This window comes from Nyctereutes procyonoides, unplaced genomic scaffold, assembly GCF_905146905.1.
Source record: "Nyctereutes procyonoides isolate TBG_1078 unplaced genomic scaffold, NYPRO_anot_genome, whole genome shotgun sequence".
In the NCBI taxonomy this organism is placed as follows: Eukaryota; Metazoa; Chordata; class Mammalia; order Carnivora; family Canidae; genus Nyctereutes; species Nyctereutes procyonoides.
This window is the reverse complement of record NW_026575140.1, coordinates 9,169,213-9,182,979: the sequence shown is the minus strand read 5'-3', so window position 1 is coordinate 9,182,979 and position 13,767 is coordinate 9,169,213. Positions and strand designations below refer to the sequence as shown.

The following is a 13,767-nucleotide window of genomic DNA, read 5'->3' as shown; positions in this document are numbered from 1 at the left end:
TCAGGACAAGGCTTGGCCAACGTCATTTCCATGTTATATGCATCAAGACACCATAGCATGGTGATCCATCCCATCTGAATCCTTAAGTGTTCAAAAAAAGTGGGTGGCAAGACCTTATGTGATGATTTAGCTTGAGATCATAGCATCCCTCTATCATCATGGGACTCAGTAAATGTTTCTCCAACGAACGACTGCCTAGACACTGTCCCCAGGAGCTGGCTTCCAAAACCCACCCAACCTGCAGCCACAGCTGTTCGTATTCTGGCTCCGCAGCGACAACTGTTCATAGACATAGAAAGACTGGCCTGGCATCCAAAGGGTGCAGTGAGGAAACCCTGACCAAGGGCCACCCCAGAGATCCCTGCACAGGGACTCAGCCACCCAGAAGTAGTATGACTGTCTCAGTTACACATTCCTAAAAGCAGCAAGTCACGGAACTTCCACCCCAATGGGGGCCTGCCTGAAGGGTGTGGGGCACCCAGAGGCTTCTCATCTGAGGACAGCGATTTTGCAGACATCCACGCCAACACCACCCACAGCTGCTGATTGTTTATTGCACGAGAAACTGGCAATACCAAGGCAAGGGGGTTAGGTATCACAAAACCATCTGTCAACCAACCCAGAGCTACCAAAGGACATTCTACATGACACCTCAGTTACATACATGTATGTACACACGCGCACACACACATGAACACACTCTGAACACCCATGAGTCTTGGGTTTCCAGACCCCACACAGCAGCTGGTACCCCAACCCCCCAGTAGTGTGGAACATTGCAGGGAAGCACAGCAAATGACTCGAGGGAAAGAAAAAAGGTTGAGCTCCAGTGAGCTGAGCCACTCGAATCAGCAAACGCAACACATTGGACACAGGCTCTCCCTCCCTCTGTGGCCCGGGGGTGGGGGGGAGTGGGGGGAAGGAAGGACCCGGATCTGGGGATGTGACACTGCCCTACGGAGGTCAGTGGGCCTGCCTGGGGTCCTAGGAGGCTCAAGCTAGTCTGCAGTCGGTACTCAGGGCTAGAGCAACCCCTCCAGCATCCCAGAGGAGCATATTCTGCTTGCCGATCGCCACACGCCGCGGAATGCCCATGTCGGAGGCTGGTGGGAACTCTGTTCTGCTGGTCTCCAAGACCGTCACCTTCCATGTCCAGATAAAGCCGCCCTTCCAGGCAGGATGGACATGCCCTAGGGTGGCTGGGACACACTGAATTCTCAACAGGAGACTAACGGACCTGCCTGAAGCCTTAAGGGCCGCTGGAGAGTGAGAGGGTCACCCACCCCCACATGCTCCATCACTTGGGGCTGCCTGGAAACTACATCTAGCAATGGGAGTTCTCCATCAAAGGCGGCCAGGTTGGGTGACACCTGGGACCCTCCCCCCTCCCCTCTGTCAAGGCTTGGAGACTGGGCCACTGGGAGGCTGGGCTGCAGGGCAAGGCCCGCCTGAGCTCCCAGAGGTGCTAAGTGGGTTCCTAAGAGGAGCAGCTGTTGGGGAAGTCCTTGGACCACTGGTGCCAGATCCCTCAAGGTCCCAGCGACACCTGGCATACCAGCTCCTGGACACAAAGGGATAGCAGCACACCAACATCAAAACACAAAGTCACCCTACACACAGAATGCTTCGAGTTGATGTGAAAGGGCAAAGAAAGTCTGAGGGGGTTTGTTGTTTCCAAGCTGCTGCCACCCTAGCAGCTGGTACAACACTTTATTTGCAGGAAAGGACAAAGGGTCCCGCACTGAGTGCAGAGATGGGCCTCGCCGCTCAGCCTCGGGGGCTGGATCCCCCTGGGACAGGGAGCGGCCACCCAGACCCAGTGCTCTCTCCGGGTGCGGGTGCGGGAAGACGTCCTCTCCCTCAGACCTCCATCGTATACAGATCACTGGAAGAGTTCTATCAAAAACAGAACGTCCTTGACTGGCAAAGACCCTGGGCCTTCTGGGCCCAGAAGAGCCAGCCCGAGTGGGTGGCTGGGCTCCCTGCTGCCTCACTAGCACACGAGAACCAGGCCTCCTGCAGCAGCCCCTCGGCACAGGGCACCCCCTCACATTCTCATGCTGCCTACGGCTGGTCTGGTCTTGGGGCAGAAGGGAGAAGAGCTGACTGCGAGGGTCAGGCCTCCAGACTCTACAGTGGGTGATGGGACCAAAGGTGACATGGGGGCTTTATTCCAGACTGCCACCGGTGGGGGGGTGGGGGGGGCGGACAGGCCTCCTGAGGTCAGGCTCTGCTACCACCAGCCTGAGGACAGTGTGGTCCCACGCACGGCTGCCACCTGGGGGGAGCCTCCCGGGAGCTCTGTGGCCACCGGCCTCTCGGGCAGGAAGAACTCATGACTACATGTGCGCCGGGGGGTGTGGGAAGGGGCGGCCTCAGTTACTCCTGTCCAAAGCCCTCAGTCTCCTCAATGGCGTACAGCAGCTTCTCTCGCAGCTGTTCATAGCTCTTGTACGGTGGGAGATCCAGACGGTTGAAACTGTTGAGAGACGGAAGCAGGACAGTCAGCCCAGGGAGGTCAGGGCTCCCAGCCTGGCTGCCGTGCGGGGAGGGCTCAGAGTCATTCACGTGACTGTGGCTTGACCACAGTGCCAAGGGGCTAGCTAGACGGCGGAGTGGAGCCCCTGAGGGCCCTGTTACGTGAGGCCTAATGCTTCCTGTCCCTGGACCTCGGGTGGTCAGGAGGCAGGGCAGTAGGAGAAAGGGGGAGGCAGCCCTCTGTTTACTGGAACAGAAACGGTGGAATATTTAATAGCTGGGAAGGCCACGAGGGGGAGGGCGAACAACTGCTGCCCCAACTCCCAAAAAGCCCCCGGGCGCCTCTTCTCCAACCCCAGGAGGTTGCCAGAGTCCCTGAGGCCACCACACCTGCCGAGCTCGTAGGGGCTGTGACGTTCTGGCCACCTCCCACAAACACCAAAACGCTCACCACGTGTGGCTCCGGGGCAGCCAGGTTTCCTTGCCAACCTTGTCGATGCAAAACTTCTGTGGTCCGTTGCTCCCTGTTATCCGAAGAGAAGCTCTTCATATACAAAGGACGGCCCCTTCGTAGGGCAGGGCCCCAGCTCCACTCACAGGAGCCTCAGGCCTCACCCACTGACTCACCCCAGCCGCTGCCCTCAGGCCCACCCTAGGGCGCCAGCAAGGCAAGGGAAGACCTACCAATGAGCTCAGCAAAGCCGCCAACGGGCAGGCGGCAAGTCCCAGTGACGAACTGCAGCAGCCGGATCCTCTTCTCGTTGTCCATCTCCTTTACCACCTAGAACTCCGCCAGTCAGAACAGAGCCAGGCGACCCACTTGACCCCAAACCTCGCCCTAACCTGTGACTCCCGTCAGCCAGGACCCCACTTTGGGGCTGAGAACACAAAGCCCGGGTTGGGGTCAGGGGCTACAGCCACCAGCCTTGGAAACCCCAAAGCTGCTCCCTCTGAGAGGCTGAATTTGTAGGACCTTCCCACCAGCCCATGGGACATCTCTGGGGCTCCAGGGCATCTCGAGCCAGGTATTCTTTTCCCAGCCAAGTTCTGCTTTTAAACATATAGTAAGGATGGAAGTGATTGCTTAATGGGTATGGAGTTTCTTTTCGGGGGGAGATGAAATGTTCTGGAATTAGACGGTGGTAATGAAAGACCAATGTGAAAGACCAATGAACCGTAATACCTTAAAATGCTTCACATTGTGAATCTTATGGGATGGGAATTTTGCCTTCAAAAAGAGATTTTTATATACCTTCTCTTTCTCACGTATGCTATACTTCATAAGGGCAACGACAAGATCTCACATTTGGAAGAATCAATTCATTATATCCAGGACTCCGAGCTCGTTCAGTTTCTCTGGAGACCAGCACGTGCTGTCCTGTCCCCCCACCCCCGGGCTGGCAGGAAACCACAGGGCCTGGTGCTTTCCTTCCCGCACACATCGGCTGACCACTAACACGTCCTGTCAGGTGCACTGGCCACAACCCAGCTGCAACAGCTCTGCTCACCCCAAGGCTGGGTTCCTCTTCTCTTCCCACCAATGGAGGAAAGTGCCAAAGATGAGGGAGGTGACCCCCCCAACATGTGTCCAGGAGCCTGGGATCTAATCAGGCCTCTTTCCTGTGGCTGACCACTAAAATATCCCTTCCAAGACCCTTAGCCCAACTCGGCCGGGACGGGTCCCAGGACCTACCTGCCAGAACCACTGGATCTGCTTGCTGTTCTTGGTGTAGTGCCGATAAATAGTGTTCTTTTGCCAGTCGCTCATGTCTATCTCCTGCATGCCGCACAGCATCAGCTGCAGGGGGACAGGTGTCAGCAGCCCCAGGCCCACCCCCTCCCCACAGGCGCACAGCACCTCACCCACTCACCAGCAGGTGGAATCGCCCCAAACATTTTCATCTATTTCTGCTGGCAGTGGGAGTAATATGGGTGATAGGAGTCTTGAGCATGGACCCCCTCAAAACTGGGACCAGGGGAGGAACAGGTGTGAGAGATCAAATCACAACTATCTGCCCTGCCGCCTCCATCCAGAGGGAAGGTGAAGTTTTACTGGCGGGTTTCTGCGGAACCACGGTTTGCCAGCAACAGGCACGACTGCCCCAGAGGCAGAGGCTCAGAGTCCCGGGGACCTCGGCTCTCACCTCCAGCTCTTTCTCATCAAAGTAGCGCAACCACTCCAGGGGGGCCACCTCGTTGAAGCCGTCCAGGAAGGCTTTGGTCTGCTCTTCCACGCCCCGGGTGAAACGCCAGTCAGTCAGCAGCCTAAAACCGAAGGTGCGCTGTCAGGGGAGCCAAGGCCCACTGCTCAGGCACAGCTCGGGCCGGCCACCGGGCCACGGTCGCACAGCCATGAGGTATCGGCCCAGAGGCCACGTGGCGCGCACCCAGACCCACTCCGCATCGGCCTTGGGAGCAGCCAGGGCAGTGGGAGGCAGCTGAACCTCTGACATCCCACCACCTCCTCCCCATCCCGCCACTGCTGACTGAACTTCACAAACGTGGGGGTCAGGAGACTAGACCGAGAGACCTGGAGAAGGCACGTGGGTGAGCTTGCGCACAGACACACATGCAAGGATGGGCTCAGACACACGGACACAGAAATCCTCTCCGCCAGAGAAAGGAAAGGGAGATATCGAAGCTTCCTGCCTCTTCAAAGCCCTGCAGTCTTGAAGCCTTGCACGTGGGGGAAAGAGAGCAAACGGCAGCTCTTCCAGGTGGCCAGGGGCTCCGGTCAGCGTGGGACAGGCCGTGGACAGCCCTCATGTGCCGATGCCACAGGGGCGGCGGCCGTGCCCCTGGTGAAATACGGGGGGCCTGGCTGGAGCACGCCCCAGGACCAAGGGTGGCTCTGCTCCCGCCCCCTGGCCCCCGGGATACTCACATGATGTACTCTTCCTTGTTCTCCTCTGTCACTCGGATGCTTTCCCCGCCTTCCTTTAGCTCGTGGGTTGTCACCTTGCCCAGGATCTCCATGTCCTGGATGAAGTAGAGCTCCAGACCACACTCTTCCAGGTTGTTCTCTCTGGGGGCACAAGAGACCGAAAGGGAAAACGTCTACCTTAGAAGGGTCTCCCCTCATCCCACTCTGCCAGGTGCATCAGTGCTCAGAGGATGCCAGGACCCGCAGCCTGAATCCAGACAGTGGCCTGGGACCTCCCCCTGAGCCACGGGGAGAATTCTGGAGCTGTCCCACAGGGAAACCGAGGAGCTGCGTATCTCCACCAGCACTTACACAGCTGGTATGCACTCAGGGCCACTCCAGCAGAGAAAACACAGGCCAGCGATGCCTCCTCCCCAACCAGAGACCCCTGTCCTCCCAGCACGGCGCGGGGGAGAGGACTCACTTGATCCAGACAATAGAGTTGTAGAATTCGGGGTCGATCGATTCCAGGTCCTTCAGGGTTGGTCTCTTGTTGAGCATTCGCTTATAGAACGGGAGGGTGAAGCCTGTGTCGATGAACTTTCCATGGTACAGAGCCTGCGGAGGAAGAGGCACGCCAAAGGTGTTTGGTCTTCTTAGGACACTGCCCAGGCAGGCTCTTGGATGCTCCACGCCAAAGCCCAACTACCTACCCCTTCTCCCCAAGAGCAACCGTGACCTTGGGACAGACTCTCATCACACCTGCAGACAACAGGGGTAAGCAGAGCCAGCCCACTTAGGAACCCACTGCCTGCCTGGCACGCTTGCCCGCCAGCTCCCTGTTCCAGCAGAGATGTGCCCCACGCTCACAGGCAGCACAACCCCAGGTGGCAGCCCTGACTCACTGACGCTCAAAGCTGGGCGGCAGAGGCAGCCAAAAATAATGCAGACGCTGTCGACGGCAGGAGCTGGCGGGCCAGTGGTGAGTAATAGTCTAGGGTTTTACTGGTCTGTCCTGTCGGCCGCCTGGCCAGGCGGGTCTCTAGACCCGGGAAGAATGTGCCCACTTCCTGAGCCCAGCACCTTGGCCAAGAACTTCCAGACAAGGGGAAGAGACATATTTAGTCACGGCTCTTGAGTTCTCGCGGACAGAGCATTCAGGAAGTCAGGGAGAAGCAAAGGAAAGTCAGCAATGCAACATCTCAAACCACCAAATATGGCAGAAGGACTGCGGCTCCCGTGGGCTTCCCTTCCTCAATCCTGGTTCTCTGCCCTCCCGAGACACTCGACAGGATGCACACAGCATGACACCCCCCCCATTCATGCCGCGTTCCTACTGCTAGATAAACATGGGTTCCATGACTCCCCTCTCCCCACTCTTCACCCACTCCCTGGTGATGCCTCCTACATCCTGACCAGCTGGTCTACTAGGGCTCTGTTCTAAGCTAGTGTTGATCCCAGATCCCCTTCCAGAAGGCCTGAGTATCTCAGCCAGACATCCCCACTCTCACTCGAGGGCTGTGACAAGCGGTGGTACCCCGCCCGGCATCTCCCCTCCCAGCCGCAAGTAAGACCGCAAGTGGGCAGTGTTTGTCACCAACCCCCTTGGCAGGCTGCACACTCAAAGTTAAGCGACGTCCACGGCCCAGGAACCCTGGGCTATCGCTCGACAAGCCCTACACAAACTCACACAAGAAAACCCTCTCAAAGCGCCTGAGGGTGCCACTGAGAGAGCTCCGAACTATCTCGAGAAGTCTCTCCAGCTCTTTGCATTTCTCGTTAGGTGTTGTATGAGGAGGAGCCTAGGGCTCGGGGGTGGGGCACGCACAGCAGGTTGCTGTGGGTACGTCTGGCCTCCTGGGCTCCGACCTGCTTTAGCGATCTCACAGCAATGCAACATACCATAGCGATGAATCGGCCAATGAAGCGGAAGTAGGTGAGGTGGTCGGGGTTGATGGAGGAGGCAGGGTTGATCTGCAGGCAGTAATTGTTCTTCCCGGCATATTCAAATAAACAATACATGGGGTTGAGCACCTCATGAGACAGAAGGAAAAACCACTCCCTGTGAGAAAGGAGAGAGAAAGACAAGAGTAATGGATCCCGTCCTGCATACCTGCACTGGAGAGGGGACTCTCTTCTGCTGTCCTGTCGGGGCCAGTTTAGAGACATGAGGTCCTGGGAGTCAAGCCCCACTAGGATAAACACCTGGTATAACTTGTATTAACAGCTGCTCAGGGAGCGGGGGTGAACCAGGATGACAACTGCACTTGTGGACAGAGCTCAGGAAAGCCTGCGTGCATGTCTCTGGGCTCCCAGGTGATGCATTCCAGGACTTTACATCCGGTATCCAGTGTGGCTGATGGCAAAGGAGCTTTTTGTACCCTGAGGCCACCATGCACAGTTGTGTCAGCTGTGCACTGTACAAGAGCACTATGTTAAAGTATCATAGATTTGCACATTGATCACAACAATTTTCCTGCATATAGCAGTCAAGCTGTGTGTGTTTTTTTTTTTCTGATAAAACCAAAATATCATGACCATTTCCCAACATGGAAGTGTCTTGAGAAAGGGCATCTCTTCCTAAATCTTGCAAAGGTGCTATAGAAAACAGCCACCCTGTTTCCATCCTAAGTAGGCAGCGTGATATGAATACACAGTAACATAGTCCTAGGTCCTAAGGCATGAAAACTCTGTGATCCATGCTGTCTCTAGATTACGAACCTCACCCCCAGTAGCTATACAAAAGGCATCTCACTTCCCTTGCTCTTTGCCCTCCCGTCACCCCAGACCCCATCACCGTACCCTTTCCCACACTTCCACGCATTTGTCTGAACCAACACCCATGCCTTGGCATCTCTCTGTGGCCTAGGTACAAGCCTCAAGCCAGAATTCTGGATCCTTTTGGGCTTGAGCTACACCAGCAGGGGGACATCCCAAGGGGGCCAGTCCCTGGCTGCTTGTGGCCGGGCAGACGAGGAGTCCTTCGATGCAGAGGGTGCCTCGGTATCCTGTCCGTGGTTCTACCCTGTGGTAGAACAGCATGACGTAACCTACCATAGGGTAAAACCACTGGCAGGACACAGAGAGACAGACACACACGGGGTGGGAGCCACACCACCAAGCAGAGCCTGGAGAGAAGGTCACCACAGAAAAAGAGCAAGTGATCCACAGGGGCCAACACAGAGGGCAGCGCCACCAGCAAACAGAGGACCAGAAACAAGTGAACCCAACACCGAGAGAAGATGTCCCCACACCACGAGAGGTCAGTGAGCTGAGCAGTCACCACAGGCCAAGATGCTCCTTCTCCCTGCCGGGGGCCTTCAGCCCCCTGATCCAAGGCAGCGTTTTATCAGAGAGTCTGTTAACTTTTGCAGGTAGACTGGGGTGAGGGCAAGACAATGCTTTAGGCTCTCGTTATGGATACATCAGTCATTTTAATTTTATTGGCCCTATGGCATGTGATGCGGACCTGAGCAGTGATCAAGACCCCCTGGATTGTGACACAACTTACACCTGTCAGGCACACAGGGGCGCGCCAGATTGAACCTGTCCCAGCTGCCTCGAGAAGCCCGGGGTTGAGTTTAACAGAAACCACGTGACAGTGACACCAATATTTAACCACTGCCCACCGGTGCAGCCTGACTAGTTCAGGTACAGAAATGATGAGAGAATGTATTAAGATCTCCCCTCGGAAGCTCACAGCCTCCCCCCGAGACCAGTAACTAAAGGGTTGCTACCTCGCCCAGAAGGCAACCCTGGGACCCTGCTCCTGCACCCACGTGTACCCACCACGAGCCCTACGGCCTGGGGAAACAGCGCGGCACAGCCTTCCAGGGGCGCTGAGCTCACCTGGCGATGCCTCCATAGTCCAGGCCCTCCTCGCCACGCATGATGATGTACAGCCGGCGGCGCAGGTCGTAAGGCTTCATGTTCATGATCTGAGGAGACAGAGCGTCATGGCCAGCCTGCCACTCTTGCTTCGGTAGCAGGCTGGGGGCAAGGGTCAGGGAATTCTATGTCCTGCCCTTCAGCAGAGACTGGTCACCCAGGCCCACACCCTGGAAACTCAACCATGTGGGCTTAACAGGCCTCGTGATAGAAGATGAAGTGGTGTGAGGGGGCCTTCTGCTCGTTGGTCTTAGACACCAGGATTATCCTCTAACCTGTTGGAAAGAATCCTCGAAAAGCGTCTGCCTGGAAACGCTGATCTTCACGTGACTAGGGAGGGCATTTGACTGAAAAACAAAGAAAGAAAAGGAAAACAGACGCTGAATCAGGAAATCAGGGGTCACTAAGCAGTCGGGCCTCCCGTCTGTACCAACAGGCTTCCTCATCTCCCGGGGCCAGTGGCAGAGGGCCTGGGACCCCAGAAATGGGAGCTGGCTTCCTGGAGACGATGTCAGATAAGTGCTGGGGGCAGGACAAGTAACTGGCCCCCATCTCAGACGCAGGCATTCGAACACCCCTGCTAGGCTGGGAAGTCATGCTGAAGCAACTCAAGTGACCCCAGGTCTGGGGGAGGTCCCGTCCCAGAACTCACGTGGCAGAGGAAACGGAACTGGTGATACTTCCACCGAAAACTTCGGTCGTAGGCACCAGGGGAACCTTGCTTCGTCCTGGGAAGAGCAAAGATATTCTAGAATCCAGGTGATTTCTCAAAAATTAGCAATGTATCTTGTTAGCCCTAAGGAAAGCTGATGCCATGTTAAAGACGAGAAAGGCAAGGCACTGAGGAAAGGAAACGACTGCCATTTCTGTAGGCAGATTTGAGGAGAAAAAGAAAAACCGGAAATAAAGGCAGAGCTCTTGCTTTTAGAGAAAGCCCACTAGGCGTTATCCCGAATAAACAGGAGAGCCCCTTGCACTCCCCCTCCTCCCGCCACCCCCCTCTAATGTGACACCAAAGTCGACCACCAGGGGGCAGTAGGAAGAGCAAGACAAGGATAAAGGTGGACCGTCGACGGTCGGACGCTAATACCGCCTGCCGGCAGTCCTTACCCGGACTCAAACCCTGGGCGAGGATCCTTAAAGGTGGTGGTGCGGGTATTGTGGTCTACGAAATAGCGTACGCCTTCACTGGTGTACTTCATCTCCCACCCGGGGGGCAAAGCTGGCTCCTGGATCATCCTAGAAGCACGGGTAGAGCGGAGCTAAGAGTCCATCTCGCCTTCTGCGTGTCTGTGCCTAGGAGGCTGGTTCAGCTTTCACCCAGGCCCTGCACAGTCCTTGAGGGGGGGCCCTGAGGAAAGGCACCCAGTACTACCCAAGTCATGAGGACAGCTCTGTAGTGGAGAGAGGTCGTTTACTAGCCCAAGGTCAAAGAACCAGCCCTGGGTGGACGACTGTGGCCTAAGTGGCCACCAGCAATCCTGAGACACCACATGCCCCTATCCTAGAGCAGCTTCCGGAGGGAAGGGGTGGAAAGGTTCCCTTAAATCTTTCAAAATCACACTATCAGCAGCCTGCACGACTGGCACGCAGACTAGCAACACCTGCCAGTCAGGCCACTCTCTATCCGTCGGGAAAGTCCATTTAAGGAGCCACTTTCAAGTCTCATTACGTGGACACTAAACGGTAAGGGTCTTGGGGCACTTGTGGGTGGCTTAAAAATCCCAGAATATTGGCCAGAGAAGGCCAACGCAGTCCCGGGTACTTGGCCAACACTGGAGCTGCACGTGGCCAACCCGGCCTACATCCTTACCCCTGGGTCCGCGGGTCCTCCCACTGGGTAGTGCGTGTGTTATGGTTCACGTAATACACCCGTCCATTGTCCTGTCTCTTCTCTGCCATGGGAGAAAAAAGAAAAGAGGACAATTGGCTTGGAACACCTTGAGGCCAGGCCCACTGCCCTCTGGCTCCCACCTCCTGAGTGCCAGGTCTCAGTTTCTGCCCCTGTTCCAACCTGTTAGAGAAGTTGAACTGATGAAAGCCTGGCTCATGCACATCTGTCACTGGTAAAAAGGACAAAGAATCTTTCCCTACTGGGGAGTGGGAGAAGGATAAACACATTTCCAACTAGAGATCCAGAACTGTCTTTGGTCGGTTGATTCGTTGGAGGGAAGGGGGCAGTGTGGCAACAGGAGGGGGGGAGAGCCCAGCTGAAACCAGAGGCATAATTGCATCCAGCTGTGTGCAAAGTGGAGGCACGGCCAACCTCCCCTCAACCCTGGTCCCCACCCCAGTCCCTCATGGATTACTCTCCAGTCATGCAACTGCTCCATCCGAACCGGGTCATTGTGGGGTGGCTACATTCTCCTCCGTATCTTTTTGATCAGCGCTCTGTCCCAGAGGGCCTACCTACCCTCCACCTTCTCTCCTTCCCCCTGCATGAAGGCAAAGCTTTGTTCTAAAACTCTCACATCCCAATAGAACCGCTATGTTGCATGGGTGCAATGAATGCCCGGGGCTGGGGCACTTACGATGCTACCTTCTCCTTCCACTAAGTATGTGCTTCGAGCCGGGACAATGTTTAGGGGTGCTCAGGCATCCTGTCTCTGTCCTCTGGACAATCTTTACTCTCTCCCCTCTCCTGGGGCATGGGTGCTCATAGGTGGAAGTCTGGGCAGACCAACTCTAGCTGGTGACTCCAGGCTTTGGGAGGCGTTGAGAGGCACACCCCATCAGCTCCAAGCAGATGACAGGCAACAGGCAAGACTAGGGGCAAGGCTGCAAACGCAAGAGAGGTCACCTTTCCTACGAAGTTCCTGAGCCTTCAAACCTGTTTCTGTCCCCTAAACGAATGATGCTAATGGCCCTCCCTCTTTTACAATGACAGGGGGAAATTAAAGAAATAAAAATAATTAGTTCCAGAAGCTACAGGGAAACCAAAAGCTAAAAAAGGCACAGAATCAAGGTGCCCACTCCCCTTCCCTCAAGCATCAGGCGGCAATGTTCCCAGTGTCAACCCAGGATCCTGGCGTCTCTCTGCCTTACGTGGTATCCAGGACTGGACAGAAATTTTTAAAATACACACAAAAGGAAAGAAAGAAAAGAAGATGCCCAAGATTATTACAGAGCTACCGTCCCCTCAGAACAGCTTATGGGACTGTCCCACAGAAGGCAGGCTACCTGAGAAGGTTCTGAGGAAAAGGAGAAGCCTCTCCCATCCCAGAAGCTTCTGCTTTGAACTAGATCCTCTGTGTCTGCCCTGCCAAGAGCCAAAGCCAAGGCTAATCATCAGGCTGGGGGATCTGTCCAGCCGGGCCCGGGGCCTGTGCACTCACGGCTGCCGGGGTGCCTCCTGGGACTGTCTCACTGCATACAAGTGCAGTCTGGGGGCTGGGGAAGTCCTGAGGGGAGCGCCTAGCTTGCCTCCTCTAGGAGGAAACACACTTGGAAGCATTCAGTAGTGACGTGTCCAGGGGCAGGGCAGCTGAATAGCTGTGGATCTAAATCCCAGGTGTCCCAACCCCTGGGTGCAGGTGACCCAGGGGGCTCCTCCTGGAGGAACAGAAAGGCACCTAGGACAGAGAGCAGGAGAGTATGGGAGATTTGATCGCAGGCTCCCACTAAAAGCAATTCTTGCTTGGCTCTGCTGCTCTTTCTGTTCTTTCTTAAGTCTCCTTAGGAAGGTGGCCCAGTCCCAGCCCTGAAAAAGCCAACACAAGGCCCAAAGGATCTGATTTGGAAGATTCCCTGGCCCTCAGCCACATGGTCCTTTTTCTCAGTTTCATACCAATATAATCTTGTGTGTTTTCCTGATCATATGTAAACACCGTTGACTCGGACCACGGCTCCTCCTCCCATCTCAGACATCTCACACTTGGCTTCTGGGAGCTCTTTTCGAAGCGCTAGAGCTGCTCTTACTTGGTGACCATCATGTAGCAGAACTGGTACAGAAAACAATCATTTGACTCTGTGGATGCAGGAACAATTCTGGGTCCCTGGCTCCAGGTCATAGCGTCTACTGGCTGCCAAACAACATCACAGATTCTCATTTAATCTGATGCACTTTCTCCTGCCTAGCCAGGGATCCTGTGTTCGACTCATTACATTTGACTGGATGCTGATTCCTGAGACACCAGGGACCGTGCATCAGTCCAAAGAGGCAGGTGGATGATCTGTGTCTGTACGGGATTCCCTAGCTGAAAATCCAGAACTGTCTGGAAGCCTCACTAACTGACACGTGCCCCCGGAAGGTCCACAAGGTCCTCCCAATGCTCTGAAATGCAGTGGTAATTCACTAAGTGACACCTTGTGGGCCCAAGGGGGGGCGGTGATGCAACCTGGTAAATTACTACCAAGGAGTGGTGTGTCTACACCAGGGGGTTCCAGCTCAACAGCCATACTTTTCCAGTTCATGCTCATCTTATCATTCTCCACTTCTCTGTTTTTATTGGGGAGCATGCCCCCACCCAATTTAATACCCCTTGCAAACACCACCAAAATAGCATTTATTGTCTTCTACTGGCCTAACCAATACATTA

General features: G+C 55.4%; 1 protein-coding gene across 5 annotated transcripts in view; it reads right to left on the bottom strand.

Annotated features, from left to right (window-relative positions):
* Positions 1-534: 534 nt before the first annotated feature.
* Positions 535-13,767, bottom strand: part of WWP2 (WW domain containing E3 ubiquitin protein ligase 2) — a 144,771-nt gene continuing 131,538 nt past the window's right edge. For all 5 annotated transcript variants that reach the window (XM_055305419.1, XM_055305424.1, XM_055305423.1 and 2 more), the window contains 13 exons: positions 11,043-11,124; positions 10,340-10,468; positions 9,882-9,957; positions 9,505-9,576; positions 9,191-9,279; positions 7,244-7,403; positions 5,826-5,959; positions 5,363-5,503; positions 4,623-4,743; positions 4,172-4,276; positions 3,163-3,259; positions 2,930-3,002; positions 535-2,479 (listed from right to left, as the gene is read on the bottom strand). In XM_055305419.1, the coding sequence (XP_055161394.1) occupies positions 2,380-2,479; positions 2,930-3,002; positions 3,163-3,259; positions 4,172-4,276; positions 4,623-4,743; positions 5,363-5,503; positions 5,826-5,959; positions 7,244-7,403; positions 9,191-9,279; positions 9,505-9,576; positions 9,882-9,957; positions 10,340-10,468; positions 11,043-11,124 (1,379 nt within the window). In that variant the 3' untranslated portion in view covers positions 535-2,379. The remainder of the gene's footprint in view (positions 2,480-2,929; positions 3,003-3,162; positions 3,260-4,171; positions 4,277-4,622; positions 4,744-5,362; positions 5,504-5,825; positions 5,960-7,243; positions 7,404-9,190; positions 9,280-9,504; positions 9,577-9,881; positions 9,958-10,339; positions 10,469-11,042; positions 11,125-13,767) is intronic.